The 20749-nt window shown below is 36.4% G+C and overlaps 6 protein-coding genes across 8 annotated transcripts; 3 read left to right on the forward strand and 3 right to left on the reverse strand.

The window, feature by feature from the left end:
* Nucleotides 252–2484, forward strand: LOC104762405 (protein NRT1/ PTR FAMILY 4.7). Its single transcript, XM_010485682.2, has 4 exons — nt 252–326; nt 428–533; nt 669–886; nt 973–2484. Exons 1-4 carry the CDS (start codon nt 297–299, stop codon nt 2320–2322), a joined length of 1704 nt encoding a protein of 567 aa, XP_010483984.1. The 5' UTR covers nt 252–296; the 3' UTR covers nt 2323–2484.
* On the forward strand, nt 3215–5215 carry LOC104726874 (hypersensitive-induced response protein 1). Its single transcript, XM_010485684.2, has 6 exons — nt 3215–3305; nt 3769–3973; nt 4074–4194; nt 4280–4371; nt 4463–4559; nt 4657–5215. Exons 2-6 carry the CDS (start codon nt 3785–3787, stop codon nt 5016–5018), a joined length of 861 nt encoding a protein of 286 aa, XP_010483986.1. The 5' UTR covers nt 3215–3305; nt 3769–3784; the 3' UTR covers nt 5019–5215.
* LOC104762407 (nucleolar protein 58-like) lies at nt 6678–7292 on the reverse strand. The gene has a single exon (XM_010485685.1). The coding sequence runs from the start codon at nt 7237–7239 to the stop codon at nt 6865–6867; it is 375 nt and encodes a 124-aa protein (XP_010483987.1). The 5' UTR covers nt 7240–7292; the 3' UTR covers nt 6678–6864.
* On the reverse strand, nt 7952–12830 carry LOC104762408 (YLP motif-containing protein 1-like). Of its 3 annotated transcripts, none has more exons than XM_010485686.2 (12): nt 11944–12830; nt 11726–11846; nt 11520–11632; nt 11316–11414; nt 11149–11218; nt 10672–10727; nt 9416–9466; nt 9146–9250; nt 8968–9006; nt 8742–8829; nt 8442–8644; nt 7952–8316 (listed from the first exon to the last, which is right to left on the reverse strand). In XM_010485686.2, exons 1-12 carry the CDS (start codon nt 12655–12657, stop codon nt 8065–8067), a joined length of 1911 nt encoding a protein of 636 aa, XP_010483988.1. In that variant the 5' UTR covers nt 12658–12830; the 3' UTR covers nt 7952–8064. The 3 variants fall into 3 exon arrangements, 2 of the variants coding, with proteins under 2 accessions (XP_010483988.1, XP_010483989.1); XM_010485687.1 differs by having other exon boundaries at nt 10672–10778; XR_763489.1 differs by lacking the exons at nt 7952–8316; nt 8442–8644; nt 8742–8829; nt 10672–10727.
* Nucleotides 13986–14897, forward strand: LOC104762410 (probable membrane-associated kinase regulator 1). Its single transcript, XM_010485688.1, has one exon. The coding sequence runs from the start codon at nt 14079–14081 to the stop codon at nt 14877–14879; it is 801 nt and encodes a 266-aa protein (XP_010483990.1). The 5' UTR covers nt 13986–14078; the 3' UTR covers nt 14880–14897.
* On the reverse strand, nt 16683–19852 carry LOC104762412 (1-deoxy-D-xylulose 5-phosphate reductoisomerase, chloroplastic). The gene is made up of 12 exons (XM_010485690.2): nt 19574–19852; nt 19155–19348; nt 18878–18964; nt 18660–18785; nt 18511–18573; nt 18268–18417; nt 18079–18146; nt 17872–17983; nt 17679–17783; nt 17476–17597; nt 17128–17274; nt 16683–17038 (listed from the first exon to the last, which is right to left on the reverse strand). Exons 1-12 carry the CDS (start codon nt 19662–19664, stop codon nt 16867–16869), a joined length of 1437 nt encoding a protein of 478 aa, XP_010483992.1. The 5' UTR covers nt 19665–19852; the 3' UTR covers nt 16683–16866.

Consider the following 20749-nt stretch of genomic DNA (forward strand, 5'->3'; position numbering starts at 1 on the left):
GCTACTTAAACTTCTAGGAGTATGCAGTTATGCACGGACGGTGCCTTGTTAACGAGGAAAGAAACAGAGGAAATACAAAAACAGAGTCAACATCAAAGACAGTAACATTTCTTTGTGTTTTTTTTTTGAAGTTGTACGTTTAGTCTCTAGAGTTTTCGCTCGTTTGCAATAACCACACACCAAATTTTTTCCCCTCTTGTCCACTCTCTCTCTCTCCCTCTCTATATAAATGTCCACACACTATTGCTATTAATCATATACTACTTCACTTTCATTCTCAAAACAGCTGTTTCTTGATGATAATGTCTCAGGCGTTTGACCATATGGTGAGTTTCAATTCTCTCTCCAACTTTCTCAAATCCAAGTTCAGACTAATACAAGCTAAGAGTTGCAATGATTAATGATAATTATACAACATTCTGTGTAGGATGAAGCAAACAGGTTAAGCGTGTGGAATGGTTACGTAGACTGGAGAAATAGACGGGCATTGCGTGGCCGCCATGGCGGTATGCTTGCGGCATCTTTTGTCTTGGGTGAGTCTTTAGTACTTAAACTATCTATCTCTTGAACATGTATAGGCCAATTTTTTTTTTTTGTGGAAAAAGGTACTCTTAATTTTTAAAAATGGAGTAATAATTGGTAGTGTATTCCTAAACACACGTTTTTAGGTGTGGAAGTGTTGGAGAACCTTGCGTTCTTAGCAAACGCCAGCAATCTAGTGCTGTATTTGTCAACAAAGATGGGATTTTCACCGTCTGGAGCCGCAAACGCAGTAACCGCTTTTATGGGAACAGCATTTTTCTTGGCCCTTTTAGGAGGGTTCTTGGCAGATGCTTTCTTCACCACTTTCCATATCTATTTAGTCAGCGCCGCCATTGAATTCTTGGTAAGCATCTCATAGCAAATCAAATCTGCAGTATAAGCTAAATGGTACTTACGGTCCCAGCTCACACTCTTTTCTGGAACATACAGGGCTTAATGGTACTTACGGTCCAAGCCCACGAGCACTCTACCGAGCCATGGTCTCGTGTAGTTCTGTTCGTGGGTCTATACTTAGTAGCTCTCGGTGTAGGAGGAATAAAAGGCTCGTTGCCACCGCACGGAGCGGAACAATTCGACAATGAAACACCGAGTGGGAGGAGACAAAGATCCTTCTTCTTCAACTACTTCATATTTAGCCTCTCGTGCGGTGCCTTGGTAGCTGTCACGGTCGTGGTCTGGCTCGAAGACAACAAAGGTTGGTCTTATGGCTTTGGTGTCTCCACGGCCGCGATCTTGATCTCGGTCCCGGTTTTCTTGGCTGGTTCTCGCTTTTATCGCCTTAAGGTTCCTAGCGGAAGTCCAATCACGACTCTATTCAAGGTCTTGACCGCTGCTTGCTACGCTAAGTGCAAGAGAAGAAGAACTTCAAGCAACGCTGTTACGTGTCATACAAGAAACGATGGTGATGACAACGAAAACAAGCGAAACAGCGATGGAGATGAAGGAATTCTCGGATCGTTCCTTGATGAAGTTGTGAGAGCACGCGAATCGCTACCTCAACCACTCTGGTGCACGGAGGAACAACTCGAAGACGTGAAGATAGTCATTAAGATTTTACCTATTTTCATGTCTACCATTATGCTAAATTGCTGTCTAGCTCAACTATCGACCTTTTCTGTCCAACAAGCTTCGACGATGAACACCAAGCTTGGGTCATTTACCGTCCCACCCGCGGCATTACCTGTCTTCCCGGTAGTCTTCACAATGATCTTAGCTCCAACTTACAACCACTTCCTTCTTCCCCTAGCTCAAAAAGCAACAAAAACTGAAACCGGCATAACTCATCTTCAACGCATCGGAACAGGGCTCATCCTTTCCATAGTCGCAATGGTGGTCGCAGCCTTAGTCGAAACCAAACGCAAACACGTCCTTCTTTCTTGCTGTTCAAGCAACAACTCCTCTTCTTATTCTTCTTCGCCGCTTCCTATAACGTTTCTTTGGGTGGCTATACAATATGTGTTTCTTGGATCAGCCGATCTATTCACGTTAGCCGGTATGATGGAGTTTTTCTTCACCGAAGCTCCTTCTACAATGCGTTCCCTTGCAACCTCTCTTTCTTGGGCGTCTCTTGCGATGGGATATTACTTGAGCTCTGTTCTCGTCTCGGCCGTTAATTTCGTAACAGGCTTAAACCAGCACAATCCATGGCTTTCGGGGAAGAATCTGAATCAATATCATCTCGAGAAATTTTACTGGCTCATGTGTGTGCTTAGTGGGATCAACTTCTTGCATTATCTCTTTTGGGCTAGCCGTTATGTGTACCGGTCAAACCAAGGGTAGATATATATTGATGAATCTTTCGTGGTAATTAAGTGTATTGTATTGAGCTTATTGTAGGGTATTACTTATTAGAAGATGTGTAGGGCTAGGGTTATAAGTATCAATGCATCAATGCTATGCTCTCCCATGGATATGTCATTAATTATTAATATAAATTATAAAGACATATTATCAATCTTATTAAAAGTATTATTCCATAAAATTTAACTTAGGTTCTTCTGATCATGGCAGCAGATATGCTCATATAGTCATGCTCTTCTTCTGATTACGTTTGGATCGGGTCAAGAGCAAGAGCGTGTGAAATAAATGTGACAGTACCGTTTAAGACATATATATATAAACCAATTAAAATTCAGGTCCATTTGACAAGAGTTCAAACCAAAGAAACCAAATTGAAACTTTGGTTTGACGCAATTTCTTGTTTGGTTCGTTTTATTTTATTTTGTTATGATTATAATTTTAAGGACGATAATCTCAAGTAGATTTAATTCTGTATTAGGATTTAGGATAATAACAGAAAGAAATTGAAAAGTCCATCTAACCGACTCACCAAACCATCTATTACTTATTTTGTCTAATCCTCTTAATTTAGACCCGATGTTTATATTTATCACATACAACAACAAAAGAAAAAACAGTTATATTTCTCCTAATAAAAAAAAAAGTTATTTTCTTAAAATTCAATGTTTGTTTCTATTTTTGATTATCAGAATACAATAGATAGTTGTTATCTCTTCAAAACTATCTGGGCTTTTCCTACAAAATTAAAACATATAGGGACAATATATAAACAATAATAAATAAAGGGTAACAAATCGAAATAGTTGAAACTTTGCGAGGTCTTCTCTATAAACACCGTCACCTCTCTCTGCCCACTGAAATATCTATTTCTATCAAACTACAGAGAGAGAGCTCCTCACCAAATCGTTGTTGCTTTTTTTTTCCTCTGCTTCAAAATCTCTACGAAAAGAAGACAACTTTTGGTAAACCCTAGAATTTTATTCTTATCGTCTTCCTGGGTTTTAGTTTTCTCGTTCTACTTTCATGTTTTTGAACGAACCCTGTTTTTGGTTTTAACAAAAGTTCGTTCGTCTGAATTCTCGACTCTAACGTGAAATATGTGTGATTCTTATGTGTTTAAAGCATAGTTTTGCTAAGGGATTGAAAGATTTTTTACATAGATATGTGTGTTATTGTGATCTGTGAGATTATTTTGTTTCTGGGCTTTTGTGAGATTAGATCGATAGGTTAACAAAAAGCTCGAAAGCGCTCTTCTATGTTATATGGGTTCTGTGTACAATCAATTACTAATTTAATGTGTATTCATTAGCTTTGAGAGCTGAGTGTTTTATCTTAGTGCTCTTGATCTTCAAAATTTTTTGATAAAAATTTGATTTTTTTTGGTTGGTTGGTTTATATAACTCTGTTTTGTTTTGAGTGTATTAGATTTGTGAAGAAGAAGATGGGAAATTTGTTTTGTTGCGCTCAAGTGGATCAGTCAACTGTGGCGATCAAAGAGACTTTTGGGAAATTCGAAGATGTTCTTGAACCTGGTTGCCACTTTCTTCCATGGTGTCTTGGTAGTCAAGTTGCTGGCTACCTCTCTTTGAGGGTTCAGCAGTTAGATGTTCGTTGCGAGACTAAGACAAAGGTTTATTATGATTCATCTCTTAACATTCTCTTTTATGAAAATTAATGTGTTGAGTAGTACTAATCATTGTTTCTTCTTTGGTTTATGTTTATTTGTACAGGACAATGTGTTTGTTAATGTTGTTGCATCGATTCAGTACCGTGCCTTGGCTAATAAGGCGAATGATGCGTTCTACAAACTCAGTAACACTAGGAGTCAGATTCAGGCCTATGTGTTTGATGGTAAGTCTCATTCTTAAGAAAAGCAAAAACATGTTCTACTAAAAAAAGCTGATCATTCTGAGTCTTTGTTTTTTTTTTCTTCCAGTTATTAGAGCTAGTGTCCCAAAGTTGCTTCTTGATGATGTCTTTGAGCAGAAGAATGACATTGCTAAAGCTGTTGAAGAAGAACTCGAGAAGGTATTATATAATCTTTTTTTGTTTTGGTCTCTTTTCGCTGCTTTGTGAAGTTGTGATGAGTGTTCATTTTGTTTCTCTGTTACTTGTGTAGGCAATGTCGGCTTACGGTTATGAGATTGTGCAAACTCTCATTGTTGATATCGAGCCTGATGAACATGTCAAACGAGCCATGAACGAAATCAATGCTGGTAACTAACAAAACTTCCCATCAATTATATAACTCTTTGAGTTGTTCCTCTTTCTTGTAACTTGTCGAATCTGAGTTTTCTGGTTCTTGTTTTATAGCTGCAAGGATGAGACTTGCTGCAAACGAAAAGGCAGAGGCCGAGAAAATCCTGCAGATTAAGCGAGCTGAAGGTGAAGCTGAGTCCAAGTACCTCTCAGGTATGGGTATCGCCCGTCAGAGACAAGCTATTGTAGACGGATTACGCGATAGTGTGTTGGGTTTCGCTGTGAATGTGCCCGGGACAACTGCTAAAGATGTGATGGACATGGTGCTTGTTACACAGTACTTTGACACAATGAAGGAGATTGGTGCTAGCTCCAAATCCTCTGCAGTGTTCATACCGCATGGACCAGGAGCTGTTCGTGATGTGGCTGCTCAGATCAGAGATGGCCTTCTTCAGGGCTCGTCCACCAACATGTGAAGTGGATGGGACTGATTATGTCCTCTTTTATTCGACCAAGCTTATGGTGTGATTATTTTGGAGGATAGTGAAACTACAGCATCTTATTTTGAGGGGTATTTTTTTCTTTTTTTTTTTGGTTTTTTAATTTCTCGTTGTATAGACATATTTGGGCGGTTTATAATTAGTCTTTATAACTAAATCGTATTATTATCCTCCATGGTTATGGTGATAAAATCAAACTTACGAAGACTAGCTCAGAAAATTACTGTGCTCCACAACAATTGAGTAGAACATTAACATAGTATTCACGTGTTAATAATAAGAGTGACTTAATCTCATGTGTTTAGTTGTATATTATTAACAAGTACATTATCATCAGTTGCAGAAACGTAAAAACTTGATAGATGTTGTGGTTGGCAGAAACAATAACGGAAGAATCAGTGAAGACGTATACTATACATTTGTAAGAAATCAAAGACTTAAATAAATAGGCTCTCTCAACTTTCTTAGTTCAAGATTAATACTAGTTTTTAAGAATGTTTTTAATTTTTGTTACACATTCAACTAATTATTATTACTTAAGGGGGAGGGAAATTTCGCAGGAAACTTCCTACACCAGCACGAAGTTATTGCAATTCTCTTTATAGGCAAACCAGACGATGACATTGGGCTTGTTTGTTTGGTTGAGGCAGGCGGCTGCGGCAGCAGCAGCGGCTGCATTTACGTCTTTAACCACTGAATCGAAACAACGTTTAAAAATATTAAACGCAGGTCTTAGCGTTTGCCGCAGCGTGTTAACGCAAGTACTTGCGTCAAGCAAACGAACAAACGTACTTGCGTTTGCTGCAGCCGCAGGTACCTGCGTCAACCAAACGAACAAGCCCATTGTCATAAATTTTTGCAGGGAATTTTTTTCACATTTTAGGATCAATAATTCATCTCAGAGAGACAAAGCTTTCACATGGTAATACTTAGGATAGTGATGTATGAACTTGGCACGGTGCTTCTTTCTATACTTAAAAAAAGAAAACCCTAGTTAGCAGTAATTACTAGAAGAAGATAGTTCAGCTTTTTTGGGTTATTAGACATTGCAGAGTGTTCGTGTTTCCACTTTCATGGTGGACGAATCAAATTACCAGATTACCCTCAGTTGTCTTTAGTATTTCAACCCAATGCCACTCTACTGTTGACTTTACATGTGATATTTTGGTTGACATGTTTTCATTGTTTACCTTTTTTTACATCATTTTCAGAAGCTACTAAAATGTGTTATACGTCAGTTCCATGAAAATCAAATCAGTCTTCTGTCTTCACAATTTTGTAGTTTACTGGTACTTGTAGAATTCTTTTTACACCAACCAAAGTTAGAATGTACAATATTATATATATTTGATCAATGCAAAATCCAATCAACCAAACACCAAAACACGTAATGACAAATATTAATTGGATTTGGAAGGTCTGATTATTTGTGTTAACAGATCCAATAATAAGAAAAATAATCAGACCATTGACGTTGTTAAAGAAATGATGTTATCTTAGAGGTGGGTTCATTATATTTTAATATCAGTTTAACCCATTTGAACGTGGTCTTAAATTATTAGATCAAAAATCTGAATTTTTTAATCCTTTCAATGTGGTATAGATAGATTAGAATTATATATACAAAGCTGAAAAGTCTTATATTCGAAACATATAGTTGTTGTACAATTTACAACACATATTTAACAAGCAAATTAAACTCTCATTGGTATCAAACAAAACAAAATTAAAACCTATATAGCACGCCAAGGTATTCTGATATTGACATTCATCAGAATTTGTTATTAATTAACTTATTGTATATTTTGTGTTTGGAATCAGTTTAGTTAGTTGGTGGTGGTGCATCTACAGCAGCAGTACTAGGCTTAGCTTGTTCAGCCTCATGAATAAGCTTCAGAATCTCATCTTTCTTTAAGACCATAGCTTGAATCTTGTCTTCAATCTTCTGAAGCTTCGTCTTCAACTTCTGAGGATCTTTCTTATCTTCAGGGTTCTTCTCTTTCTTCGCCTTCTTATCTTTCTTCTTGCTCTTCTTCTCTTGGTCTTCTCCTTCTTCTCCTCCGCCATTTTTATCGTCCTCGTGCTTATCCTTCTTATCTTTATCCTTCTTCTCCTTCTTCTCTGTTTTCTCAACTTTGTTGTGTTCCTCTTCTTTATTATCACCATGGTTCTTCACTTTCTCTTCTGTTTCTCCCATTATTCTTTATGAGATTTTGGGTTTGACTTTGTTTTCTTAGAGAATGCTTAGATCTAAATCGTTTATTACATATTTTCTTGTGAAACTAAGAATTACCCTTTTATTTCAAAGGATCTTCAGCTAATTTTGGACCTAAAATGATCACATCCGTAGAAATCACTTCTCTTATAACGAGAATTATGGAGTTTCGTATGTTGCCCTCAAGAGTTTCTATCTTTAGAATTTAGTTTTGTGGATTGATCAATCTTTTAAACTCATCCATAGAGATAGTTCCCCTTATAAGTAGTTATATATGTTATACATGTGAAGAGGTAGGTTTTCACAATGGTACGATTTCAAGACTATCACTTAGATATATTTAAAACTCATGCAGCAATCATCAGTGAAGCTGAAGCCTATGCTTTACGTTGTTTGTTGCTTTCTCTTTCACGGAGAGTATTCCAGTAAACTTGGTGCCATTGGTAGTTTTAGTTGTAAATATCAACTTGGTACGAACATAGCATTTTAATTTAGAATTTGTAGAAAACAAAATTCAATAATTCAATATCATACAAGCATACACAAATAAAAATCATTAAAAATTATAATCTCTAAAATAAATGTTTATTTTTTTCTAAATTAATGTTATACATGTACACAAATAAAAGTTGGAAGAATTCATGATCCCAAAATCACAATTATAAAAGCATAACAGAATAATGAAATTACTTTCTTTTCCCAAGTTTCTGAATTTTATTGCTCGATATGTGAATGGAAAAGTGGGAACTGAACAATGTCGTATATCAGGCCATATAATAATTGATTTCTCAGAGAAAAATCATACACTTAATCGTCGTCCTTTGTAACGATTCGTACACGTCTCTTGTCAAAAACAGCTTTGAAAGACTCACGTTCTGCTCTAAGCTGATCCTGGAAAATTACTCTTACCTTTGCTTTTCCAATAGCATCAGCTAGTGCAAGCCTCTCTTTTTCCGACAGAGGATTCGTTTTCAAGTTGTATCCTGACCCGGGGCCTATAACTAAAGATGGCATGTTCATATTCCTTGTCGCAACAATTGAAAAACCCGCGTCTCCACCCTATCCGTAGATATAAAACAGCATGAATGATCAGATATTTTCCAGAGGATAAAAACATGTTTTCAAAAAAGCTAACAGAACTTCTAGAGTTAAATGAACAAGCAAAGATGTGTATGTTTAAATACCTTATCTCCCCACCAAACAGATTTGTCTTTCCGCTTGCGTTCTTGGTTTGACTTAGAAAGAGATTTTGATTTTCGTCTCACACTCTCAGAGTTCTCTGTTTCATCTTCTTCTACATTTGACCATTTACTTCTGCTTAGTTCTTTCACTTCTTCTGTACGGGAGCATGATTCTGCTTCCCATTTACTCTCCATTTTGTAAGAGCCTGAGATGATATCAACCAAAAGAAAGACTCAGCTAAGTGTTTTCGGTTTTTCATAGTGAAAATAAGAAGACAATATAAAGAAAGCATTCAAATTTACCCTCTGTTGCACCCTTTTCTTCTGACTGGGTACTATTATCGGATTTTCTTTCTGGCAGTCCAAAATCATCTTCCATGTCCATATCCACCTATAGAAATTATATGAGAAGTAACAAAGTTGGTTCATATAATGAAGGCCAGGGTTCAAACAGCGGTCAAAACAAGGAATTTACTAATCCCTGTCCACCATTGACAGAGAGGTATATATAAGAACTTATTTCTATTACCTCTTGGATTCCATTCTCCTTCAGGTCATGCGTAAAAGACTATTACAGAAAAAGAAGATCATAAGATATTGTGAGAAAATACAAGCCCATCATCATACATGAAGGCATTATTTGGCATCTTCTTCCCGTTAATCAAAAACTGAGATCAATGATGGAAACAAAAGAACGGCATACGAACCTTCATATCCAGTTGCATATACAATGATGGAGCTTCTTCCCATTGTTGTGCCATCTGCTGTACTTGATCTAGAGTGATGCCATGCACGTTTCTTGCTGCACAGCCCTGTAATTTCACACACGCTTAGACCAACAAAAATGTGAATGAAATTCTGTTCAAATATGATTGTGATCTTAGTGTGCTCCTATTTATATAGGTTAAATAAGGAAAACTACAACTGAAATGCAAATTCTAAGTTACTGAAGAGTAAAAAGTTTGTCAAGAACTCACAGTCGGGTCCTTGTATGTTGCTTCTAATATGTAAGCTTCATATCCAGATCTCTGCAAAAGAAACAGAATGTCAAGGAAACTTCCAAGAATTTAATACTGGAGAACGGCCATGTTTTAGTTGAACTGGTCTTGTAACATTTCAAGATTCATCATTTACAACAAGCATCCAATCATACACAGAAAAGAGAGTCTTGGTATCGACATTTCAGGTAAATAGAATGAAGAAACTGGTCACTATGCAAAATCGAGAGGCAAAAGAGGATTGAATCGAACTGAAATTCACCAAAAGAAGAATAGGTGAATTTTTCCATTCACGTTTCTTGTATAAATGATATTAACTTAAATCTGGTCAAAAAGCCATCTAAAATTCCTCAACTTTCATTTTCATGGAAACATAGACAAACAAGAAAACTAATGAGCATGGTGGCAAAAAACAAAAAAGGAGATGAGAAGTAGTGCATACATTGCCCAAAGCAGCCAGTATCACTACTCGGTTATAAATTAATTGGAAACGACTATTATTAGTCATTTCAGAGTTACAGAACTTAAAGAATGGCAACCTAGCATTATGGTTAGCAAACAATGTGAAGCAAGCAGACAAATCATAATAACTCCAACTAGCAGGAACATACCCCTATAAATAATACATACAGTCATTAACGTGAATCATTCTATAAAGAGAGGGAATTAGCAATATAAAGGAGAAATGACTTAAACGAACATGCAAGTTTCACCACGCCAATGTTCTCTTTAATGATAAATACACAACCAAGAAAGTTTTAGAGGGGAGAGAGAGAGAGTATAGGCATATCTTTGAAAGACCATCGTCAGTTCCTTGGTTCAGCTGTAAGGAAGTAAGACACTAACTAATATACAGGAGTAACTTTGGAGAAAGGAAAACAGTTTTCAAAAAACATTTTGAAGACGCTGAGGAAAAGAAGACTCGTAATCTCAAATCTAGGGAAATGCAAGGTGAGTTTAAACTCATTATGCTATTTTTTGAGAAGGTTGAGATAAAATACCAAAACATTGTCAGAACTCAGAACTGTAAACTTGCTAGAAAACAAAATGAGTTCAAAACAATGTTGGAGTTCACTAAAGTTCAGTGCAGATGAAATTATCTTACGCTTGAGAAACCAAGGATAAGTAAGCACTAAAGACGCTAGTTGACTTCACAAATCATTGTGAGTCTTCTATAGAATCTGCAAACAACATCCAATCTCCACAAGGTAATATAGCAAGAAGTGAGGATATACCTTTGCTGTTGCCCAAAACTGAGCAAAATCAGCTACCCGCAGATTGCGGTCATCCACTAAGATGAGCGACATATACCAGCAAGAAACGGTCAATTCCAGAAAACAAACTGCATCCGTGGTTAGAGAAAACGAAAGACCTGCTAGGACATTGCACCACCTAGTTCCCAGCTAAACTAGATGAATAGAATCTCTAACAAAGATCTTACATGTTGTAATATACACCAATCCCTATACCTTGAGCAGACAAGAGGGATGCTGGGAGGATATTAAGTTCTTTAAACTAAGAAACTAAAGAAACCATATAAGATGAAATATTTTCTCAAAAGAAGGAAAGTAGTAGCCACCATGTCAACATCAACAAACCAAAAGAGATAATGTCATCAGATCACAAATACCAATTACGTCTTGCAGGGAAATAAAAATTCCAAATGATAAATGTCATACAATCTAGTATGCAGTTATGAGAAAAGTTATTACCGATTACAAAGCTGAAGGTCCCATCTTCAAGGGTCCTCTTAAAAGCCTTCAGCATACTTGAACGATAGGCCTGGAAATTCAAGAGTGCCAGGAAACTTAACAAAACAAACCATCGTGGTTTATATTCATGTTTCATTTATCTCAAAATATATGTTCTGAAAAGATACCTCTTCCATCTCAGGTTCGTAGCAGTATTCCATGACCATCTTCACACTAGGTCTTTTGCTTCTACCAGAGCTTGAAGAAGTTGAATCACTCTCCTCCACCTTTTACATTGACAAAGCAACACAACTTTTTAGAGTCTGTTGATGGTCCTGAGTAAAGAGAACCTTTTTTAAAAAGGTCTTTAGAATTACGAGGATTTAATTAACCTTCTCAACTTCCGTCATGAAATAATCATCCATAGAATGGATTCGTGGAGCACTACCACCATTTTCTATCTCAATGTCACGCAACAACTTGGCTAAGTAACTCTTCCCGCTACCTGAATACAAGAGCCAATGAGAAAAAGGAAACCAGGAAGCAAGAGCCTAAGCAAGAACTGAAACCATGCAAAGAGAAGGCTCGGAAAAACAACCTGGTAGCCCTCGAAGGATAATTACAAAGTGATCAGGACGAGTAGATCGATGAGGAGGCGTCAGCAAATGGGACACATCAATCACTTTAGACTGAGTTGGTGCTAATTGTACAGAAGATGGCTACCAAAACAATTTACAAATCATCAGTTCAAACTACAGTCTACAGAACAACAAGATATCACAGGGTAACAACGAAATCACTAAAAAGCTACATTACCGAAGCATTTGGCATTCGAGGATATGATGATGATGATAAAGTGACCGCTGCAGATGAATTAGTAGTAACAGGAAACAATGAAGAAGGCTGAGAGGGCGGATGAGATGGAGGCAAAGGCGGTGGTGGAGAAGCCGGAAGAGGAGGCTGACCATTATGACCGCCGAAATAAGGGGGATGATGAGGCGGAGGAGTAGGAGGAGCTACACCATTAAACTGCTGAACTCCATTCCTATAATCACTCCTCCCATAGTGATGATTCATCCCCATATCGGAACCACCTGGATTTCCCTGAGAATGCGGAGTAAAACCGTAACCATGATCACGAACCATCTTCAATCTCCGCTCATTCTCCCATGAGATTTGAGGACTCTCAGAAACAACACCGTAACCAGGAGAACCACCGCCGATGGCATCAATCCGAGCTCTCTTAAAGCTCCGGTCAGCTTCCATATCACCATCAACGGCAAAAGGTCGCAATTGATTACCGTGGTGAGGAGGTTGCCACGGCGGATAGTGACTTTGCGGTCGAACCGGAGGTCCAGGGCTAGGTGAATTGAAGTGAGGAGGAAAGCTAGGGTTGTGCGGGAAGGAAGATGGAGGAGGATACGGTGGACAGAAAGGGAAGTGCGGCGCTGTACAAATCGGGCATATGTTTGGCTGTGTTGGTGCTGGACGCCATTGCTGTTGATGCTGATAGTTGTAATTATTATCCATTGTTTTGAGTATTATTTTAAAAGCTTGGATTGAGATTTTTAAAGTGTGTGTTCAGAGGAACCCTAAAATCTAAAAATTAGGGTTTTATGTGGTGAAATTGACGAACAAGAAGAGAAGCAAAAACTAGTTATGATGTTTCTGAGAAGCTGAAGCTCTTCGAATGGTGCTTTGAGTTTGTGATCTGAATAAATATATTTCAAGATAAAATAAAAAAAAAATATATATATATATATATATATATATATATATTTCAAGTTGCTGCTGCTAATTAATCAAACAGTGATCTGAATAATTTTACCACTATGAAGACATAGCACATAATTCTGGTGGAGGCCCATTTGAACTAAGTCCAATAATGTGAACCAAAGGCCCAACTAAAACTTTTCCTTTTTTCTTTCCCCCACCCCCACCTAAAAAAACTTGTAGGAGTTAGGAACTTAGGATTGGCTTAACATTTTTTCTTTAATGTCCCATTTATCATAATTATCGTGGTAACTGAAGCACTGTATTAATGTTTTGCATTCACATACTTATAAAAAAAAATTGATAAAAAATTGATATTTATCATAATTGTGTTTCAATAATTGATAAAAAAAATTTGTGTTGATTAGAACAAAACTTTAGATGCGCGGTAGTAGAAACCAATTTTTATTATGAGACAACACATCACGACAACTAGTACAGCCTACAAGATTAACACAACAGTAAATGAACATGGAATCAACGGCTACTATATCTTTAATCATAAACCACATTTCCATAAACCTAAGTGTGTACATACATACGTCATTTTTGTGACATCATTTTAACATTTGCATATTCCAATTTATAACAGAAGAAAAATAATAACTAAACAGATTAAGTTCACGCACCTCGGTGATGTGATTGTCATTGTCTGATTAAACGTGACATCTAAGAAGATAAGTAACAACATTTTCTTTTCTTTCCATTTGTATGTACTATATATATATATATATAAATCCCAAAGATATATTCTTGACCGATACTATATATTTTTTTTCTTAAGTGGAAGACTTATCTTGTTTTATTTTCCTTTGTCAAACCAAGTTCATGGCTTATGTTCCTGAGTCCTGACCGATTTACCAATTCTCAAAAATATTAGTAGTTTTAAGAGTTAATTACGCTCTCTTGTTAGATTATGAATAATTAAATTAAAATAAAGTTAGATTTTTCTTTTGGCTCCTGATTTAAACAAACAAATTAATCTTCGTAATGTAATCATTTCAATTTGTTTCTTCTCCGTTAATTTCCATATATAAATATTCCAACGGGGACCCAACTTTATTTTCTTTCTCAGCGTACCATCATCTCTCCCTCTCTCTCTCTCTCTCTCTCTCTCTCTCTCTCAAAAACGTTCGAGGAGAAAACAAAACTGTGTTTTTGTTGTAACTAGTTTACAAATGCAGACGAGTCGGTTACTATCTTTTTCCTCTAACTCTCCGAGTTTCGGCAGCTTCTCCTCCACCGTTGACCTCGCCGCGATCGCCGCTCGAGTCGTCGAAGAATTCAGAGATCAAGAAGATACACCACGACCCTCCGACTCTCCCGAAGACAACGAAGACGATGATAACTCAGAATTCGCCTTCGACTGTCCCAGCCACGTGTGTTCTCAACCTCTCGCCACCGCCGACGAGATTTTCTTTAACGGTCAGATCCGTCCTTTGAACCCGTACGGTAGTAATGCTCCGGCGAAATCTCAGCCGACGCCGCGTCATCGTAGACCGGCGCTGAGGAAACTGATGAGCGAGGAATTACGAGATCCGACGGCGGCTTCGAATTCGTCGTCGGAAGCTGAAGAGGATCTAAACGGTGTTCCGCCGGAGACGTACTGTGTATGGACACCGAAACAACCGAGTTCAGGAGACGATGGTGATGATCTCAAAGGACTCTCGTCTTCTCCGTCGCAGAGCAAGATCAAAAGCAACTCAGCTGGATTCTCGAAACGTTGGAAGCTGAGGAATCTTTTGTACGTTAGAAGTAGCAGTGAAGGAAACGAGAAGCTCGTGTTCCCGGCGCCGGTTAAGAAAATCGATGAGAAAGAAGAAGAAGAGGAAGAGGAAGTGTCGTCAAAGGTGGTGGCCGGAGAAGGTGGAAGGGAAAGGGAGGAGACGAAACGACAGACGAATTTGCCGTATAGGAAGGATATGATTGGAATATTAAGAAATGTTAATGGGCTAAGTCGTCATTTACGTCCTTTTTGATGCTGACGTGGCTCTCCTTAGACGNTTTTTTTTTTTTTTTTTTTTTTTTTTTTTTTTTTTTTTTTTTTTTTTTTTTTTTTTTTTTTTTTTTTTTTTTTTTTTTCTCTCAACCTTTTTCTTTTATTAGTTTCCGAGAAAATCTGGAGTGTTGGGCGAGAAAGTAAATATTTATTTTATAATGTGTCGGTTTTGGATTAGATTTGTACAAGTTTTGGTGGTTTGATTATTGGAATGGAGACTAATGGCTTTTTTATTGAAATAAAACTTGTTCATAGTCATTATGTTGAACATAATTTACTTAAATTTATGTGAGTGTATGAATTTGGATAAGTGTTACAATGTTTAGACACAAAGAAAGTGCTGTGGTCCATTAACGTGTGGAGTCTCTCGATCGTAATACCTTTTTAAGAAAAAGTTAAGAGATGGAATTGTTAATTTGGATTTATAAGTTTTAGGTGGATTTGTAGGAATGTTTGGTTTGCCTTGAGATCTTCTTGTTCAAATTTTTCCTATAAACAGATATGTGTTCACACTATTTGGTTGAGGTGACTTGAGTCATCCTAAACCTACATAATATGAATAGTGTATTCAAAAAAAGATTGTATATTTAATTTTATAGTTAGTATTCGTTGATTCATTCATCTTTTATAGATTAAAACTTGAAACTTCATCTTTGGTGTCTTGTCTTGTCCACCACGTTTTTAAATGTGTTTAGTGGAATCAGCAAAAAACTCAAATGAGTTGGATTACAAATCTATGTATACTGGTAATTTTTGTTAAATTATTCCTATTTCCTTGTGATTAATAAGTGAAACGACTAATTGAAATGGGACTAGCTGGAGTAAAACGTACGGTGCAACTTTTCCTATCACATACTATGTCATAGATCAGAACCAATATATTTTGTTGTCCGATTTCATTACAAAAGCATAAAAAATAAACGTCTTAGCAGCCATATTAATACAAAGGTAAGGTTTTTTTTTTCAGTATTAACAACCGTTATTGCTTAATATGAAATCTAAATACAATCTAAAGTATCATTATAAGCTACAAGTTGTACATGTGTCTTTTAGAGGAAACGAAGTACTGGCTCAAATAAACTGATAACACTAGATAATAAGGTTAAATTATGAAAAAGAATGACTTGCAAGTTACGATTTATGATAACTTAGGAACCCTTTTTATAACCCGACCAATTGTTTTCCTAGTAAATTTATCTCAAAAACATAATAATTACAAAATAATGAGTCGACAAAATCAACATTGTTGTTGGTTCGAAATAGCTTTTGCCAAACAATTAATTAAATCTAGTGTGAAGGTGTTTCATATATGACTTACAAGTTAAAATTGTTCCTAATGATTTTAGCGGTGGGAGTAGGTTGGTTTACAAGATTGCATTCTCTGTCTTTGTCCCTACTCTAATATGAATACGATCCATGCCTAATTTTTCAAAATCCAAGTTTTCTTCCAAGGATTATAAACATAAAAGTTTTATTTCATGTAATAGTATTTAGCAATCTAGTTCATACACGCATATTAGAATAGCCATGTTTATAAACCACGTTAGAAATATTTTAATCAATCAATATTTTCAATACAATTTATTTATAAACAAGCGAGTGCCAATTCCCAAGCAACAAGCCAAAAAAGTAGCACAAGTGATAATGCAGAGAGGCTTTTCAAGAAACATATGAGGGCGACAACAGGAGATGCAAAACTTTACTGATGAAGCCTCAGAGGCTTTTCAAGAACCCTCATTAGGCTTTTGTTTTTACCATTCAAGCATTTTTACTTTAAACGGAAGGCTTTGGTAAAAATGGTTTCAAATTATTGGTTTGGCTAGTTTGGATCACAGATACATTAGTTACACAATCGATAATCCTCCCAAAAAACGCTATTAAGTACTAACCCATTCTCTAGACTAATCTTGTTCCCACATTTTTTTTTTCAAATCACTTTCACTAATGTTCTTCCAACAACCAATTTGTCAGGCATGAATTGGCCTCGCCCCAGAAGAAGAAAGCTGCACCATCGCCGCGTATTCACGCGCCCACGAGTCATAGTGAACAATCTCTTCAAGAGAAGGTGATGTTACCAACTCGTTACGATGTTTATCGCAAGTTAATTCCACAACCTTGAAGATATCCAAATAGCTTATCCTGTAAACAAAAATGAGAATATAAAAGTCATTCTTGATTCATTTCAAGAGTTTCGTTTGAGATGCCTAAAGAGAAAACAAAAGTCTTACTTTTCATCAATGAACATTTCAACGGCTTTCTCATTGGCGGCGCTGAGAACTCCAGTCATTGTGCCTCCAGCTCGTCCAGCAGCATAAGCAAGATCCATGGATGGGTATTTCACATTGTCAGGTTTCTTGAAAGTCAACGAACCGAGTCTGCCAAAATCCACAATTGTAATCAATCAACTTTTGATTTTAGGTGCTGAATGCTGATAGATAGGGGTGTCTAATGATCCAAACCAAAACAGTAGCCAAATAACCAATTGCAAAACCAAACGGAAGACCGGTTGGGGAATCTTCAACTAAGCTTAGCTTCACACTTGATTAACAGAGAGTATATATATGTGGTTTGCTTACTTGCAAAGGTCAAGTCTTGGCCAAGTTACTTCAGAACAAGGAACCCTATCGGGCCATGACATGGTGTAGAGAATTGGTAAACGCATATCAGGCCAACCCAATTGAGCAAGTACAGATGAATCCTGTGGAACAAAACAAAATACATGTTATACACATTGAAACCGGAAGACAAAAAATGCAGTTATTTAGTTGTCAGGCAAGACCTGTGTTTCAATCATGGAGTGTATGATACTTTGAGGATGAATGACAATCTCTATATCGTCATACTCAGCTCCAAACAAATAATGTGCTTCGATGACTTCAAGACCCTGTTTCAAGAAATCAAGAATTTATCTACCTTGATCAAAAGGTACTTTTAAAAATCAGAGTTTAACTTGATGAGAAAATGATCTTAACCTTGTTGAAAAGTGTAGCTGAGTCCACAGTGATTTTCTTTCCCATGTTCCAGTTTGGATGCTTCAACGCATCCGCTACTTTAACATCCTTCAGCTTTTCAACAGGCCAATCCCTATTTCAAAATCCAATGAACATTTTCCATTAAGCAAATGAGAATTGAGAATTGAGAAAAAAGTCTATTGCAGAGAGAAGAATATTGAAACAAACCTAAAAGCTCCACCAGATGCAGTCAAAATTATCTTGCGCAGAGCGCCTTCAGGCAAACCTTGAATACACTAGAGACCATAAAAGAAGAGTTTTCACTCAAATTGCCAGAGGTAGAAATTGCATCAAGACCAATACTTAAAACTCAATATGAAAGTTGAGGTACTTAAATTCTAATGTGAATTATGATACCTGAAATATAGCAGAATGTTCAGAATCTGCCGGAAGAATCTTAACATTATGTTTGTTGGCAAGGGGAAGCACGAATGGACCACCTGCGATTAATGTCTCCTTGTTTGCAAGAGCAATGTCCTTTCCGGCTTCAATTGCAGCAACCGTAGGCTGCAGTAAAAACAAACAACACGTTTTATCACTTTACTTTCTTTTTCCTATTCTCTCAATACGGTTTTAGTAACAAAAAACTAGAGAATATACCTTTAGTCCTGCACAACCTACTATTCCGGTAACAACAGTGACAGCTTCAGGGTGTCGAGCAACCTGTTGATGAACATAAGTAAGAAATCGATGAGGATATAAACTTTGTGAAAATCTACACTACAATCAAAACTAACAAATGCACTAACTTCAATCACTCCTTGCTCCCCTGGAATAATCTCAGGTTTGTAGTCCAAATCCACTAATGCCTCTTTAAGCTCATTGATCAATGACTCGTTTCTAACAGCAACCAACGCAGGTTTAAATCTCCTTACCTGCCATCATTCAAAAGAGAGTAAAAGAACCATAAGTGGTCTGAACGTGGAATTGGAGCTGTAAGTTATGACCACATGAGTCAAAAATATACCTGATCAGCAAGGAGAGTAACATTGGAACCAGCAGCTAGAGCCACAACTCTAAATTTGTCAGGATTCTCAGCCACAATATCCAATGTCTGCAAAAGGAAAGTTCTTATCCATAAAAATGATCGTATAAAAACTCATTCTTCTTCGTGCATTAGTCATCAAAACAGAAATTATAGTCTGGTCCTACTCAAAAACTGGACAATAATGCCTTAATCTAAAAACTAAACTCATCTGGCAAAGAGTAAGAAGAAACCAAAGAAACAGATTAAAAAAAAAAACCTGAGTGCCAATAGAACCAGTAGATCCAACGATAGAGATAGGTTTTGGTCCATCCCAAGATTGACGAGGCGCCTCAGGAACAGCTCTCCCAGGCCATGCTGGAGGAGGAGAAGATTGCTGCTGCACTTTCACTGAACACTTGATTCCTTTTCCAAACCCTATCCCTTGATTCCTCTTCCTCAAACTAAACCCACCTGTCAAACAATCAAATTTAAACTCTCGAAGCTAAAGCAACCCCATAAATTCATAAATTGAAGAAATTTACAAAGAACTGGGTGTTCCAGCCAACTGGATACGGATCATTCAACACCCAGATGGAAAAATTCAGACGAGCCTAAGTAAAACTAATGAAAGTTTGAAACTTTAATCGAAAAGAGAGTTGACCAAGGAAGAGAGGAAGAAGAAGAAGAAGAAGAGACCTGGGAGTTTAGGGATTAGATTGAACCTGGAGGTATCCAAGAAAGAAATAGCAATGGATTCAGCTGGAGATAATGAGTTAAGAGTCATCATCAGATCAGTCTCTATTAAAAGATCGAATATTTTCCAGAGAACCGCACTACTCTCGATTATCAAAGAAAGAAGAAAAGGAATCAAAGATATAAACAGTGTTGAGAATGAGAGAGATGAATCAGATAAGAAAAGAATATGGATTGGTAGAGGGATCCTAGTAATTTGAATGGTACCAAACAGACTTTGACATTATTTTTTTTTAAAGGATTTTGTTGAGCATATTAATGTATTCCACTTTTTTACAAAGAGCTACCATTGTTAAGGTAACGACAAGTTGTAATTGGTAACATATCCGGTCTTCACATTGTTCCTATCTATTTTATTTCTTGTTAATATTAGTTACTTTAATATAGTAGTTAATAATATGCATTTAAAGTGTTAACGATATTTCTCTTAAAACGCAACAAACGTGTGGGTAATTTGATAAAATGTCTATATTGACAATAGTTTTTGAATTTTTTTGATAGGGATATCTTATTATATGAAATTAAATATGTTTGACTAACATGTTACATGCTGTAACAAAATTACAAATACACATGTCAAAATCTTAGTTTATTTATCTTGACATGTAATTATTTTAGTTTAGATCTTGACATGTCTTAGAAGTAGATATGGTTGACTAACATTTTACATGTTGTACTAGATTTTAATCCGCGGTACACCGCGGGACAATTTTTTTAAACATAATATATTTAATTTTTTTTGTTTAATTAATTTTGTTTGGATTGTTAATTATTAGAACAATAATAAGGGAATCAAATACATAAATATGTAATTTATAAGCTATTGTCTCGTTAAGTCACAATACTACTAATAATTTAATTGTTTTACAAAATTTTAGTTAAATTACCTGATTTAATATTTTTCATAATCTAATATTAGTAATATTGGCTAAATAATTAAATGAGGATTTAACTCGTGTTTCAAGAACAAATTAATAATATTTTATATTTATACTAATGTTAATTCAAACCATCATGTATATATAAATATTCCGTTTCTAAATAAAATATATACTGAATTAAATGTATGTCCTCTTGCTAAAGTTAAATATTGGTGAATATTGGTTTTCTAATCATTCT

The sequence above is a fragment of the Camelina sativa genome, chromosome 18 (assembly GCF_000633955.1).
Source record: "Camelina sativa cultivar DH55 chromosome 18, Cs, whole genome shotgun sequence".
In the NCBI taxonomy this organism is placed as follows: Eukaryota; Viridiplantae; Streptophyta; class Magnoliopsida; order Brassicales; family Brassicaceae; genus Camelina; species Camelina sativa.

Coding starts and splice junctions, on each gene's coding strand:
- LOC104762410 (XM_010485688.1), top strand. CDS start 14,079: ATGCAGACGAGTCGGTTACTATCTTTTTCCTCTAACTCTCCGAGTTTC.
- LOC104762405 (XM_010485682.2), top strand. CDS start 297: ATGATAATGTCTCAGGCGTTTGACCATATG. Junction 327..427: donor CTCAGGCGTTTGACCATATG/GTGAGTTTCAAT, acceptor CATTCTGTGTAG/GATGAAGCAAACAGGTTAAG. Junction 887..972: donor GCGCCGCCATTGAATTCTTG/GTAAGCATCTCA, acceptor TGGAACATACAG/GGCTTAATGGTACTTACGGT.
- LOC104762412 (XM_010485690.2), bottom strand. CDS start 19,664: ATGATGACTCTTAACTCATTATCTCCAGCTGAATCCATTGCTATTTCT. Junction 18,574..18,659: donor GGGAGCAAGGAGTGATTGAA/GTTAGTGCATTT, acceptor GTTCATCAACAG/GTTGCTCGACACCCTGAAGC. Junction 18,147..18,267: donor AACATTCTGCTATATTTCAG/GTATCATAATTC, acceptor TATGGTCTCTAG/TGTATTCAAGGTTTGCCTGA.
- LOC104726874 (XM_010485684.2), top strand. CDS start 3,785: ATGGGAAATTTGTTTTGTTGCGCTCAAGTGGATCAGTCAACTGTGGCG. Junction 4,195..4,279: donor TCAGGCCTATGTGTTTGATG/GTAAGTCTCATT, acceptor TTTTTCTTCCAG/TTATTAGAGCTAGTGTCCCA. Junction 4,372..4,462: donor TTGAAGAAGAACTCGAGAAG/GTATTATATAAT, acceptor TTACTTGTGTAG/GCAATGTCGGCTTACGGTTA.
- LOC104762408 (XM_010485687.1), bottom strand. CDS start 12,657: ATGGATAATAATTACAACTATCAGCATCAACAGCAATGGCGTCCAGCA. Junction 8,830..8,967: donor AGGAGAATGGAATCCAAGAG/GTAATAGAAATA, acceptor TAATTTCTATAG/GTGGATATGGACATGGAAGA. Junction 8,317..8,441: donor CTGTTTGGTGGGGAGATAAG/GTATTTAAACAT, acceptor ATCTACGGATAG/GGTGGAGACGCGGGTTTTTC.
- LOC104762407 (XM_010485685.1), bottom strand. CDS start 7,239: ATGGGAGAAACAGAAGAGAAAGTGAAGAACCATGGTGATAATAAAGAA.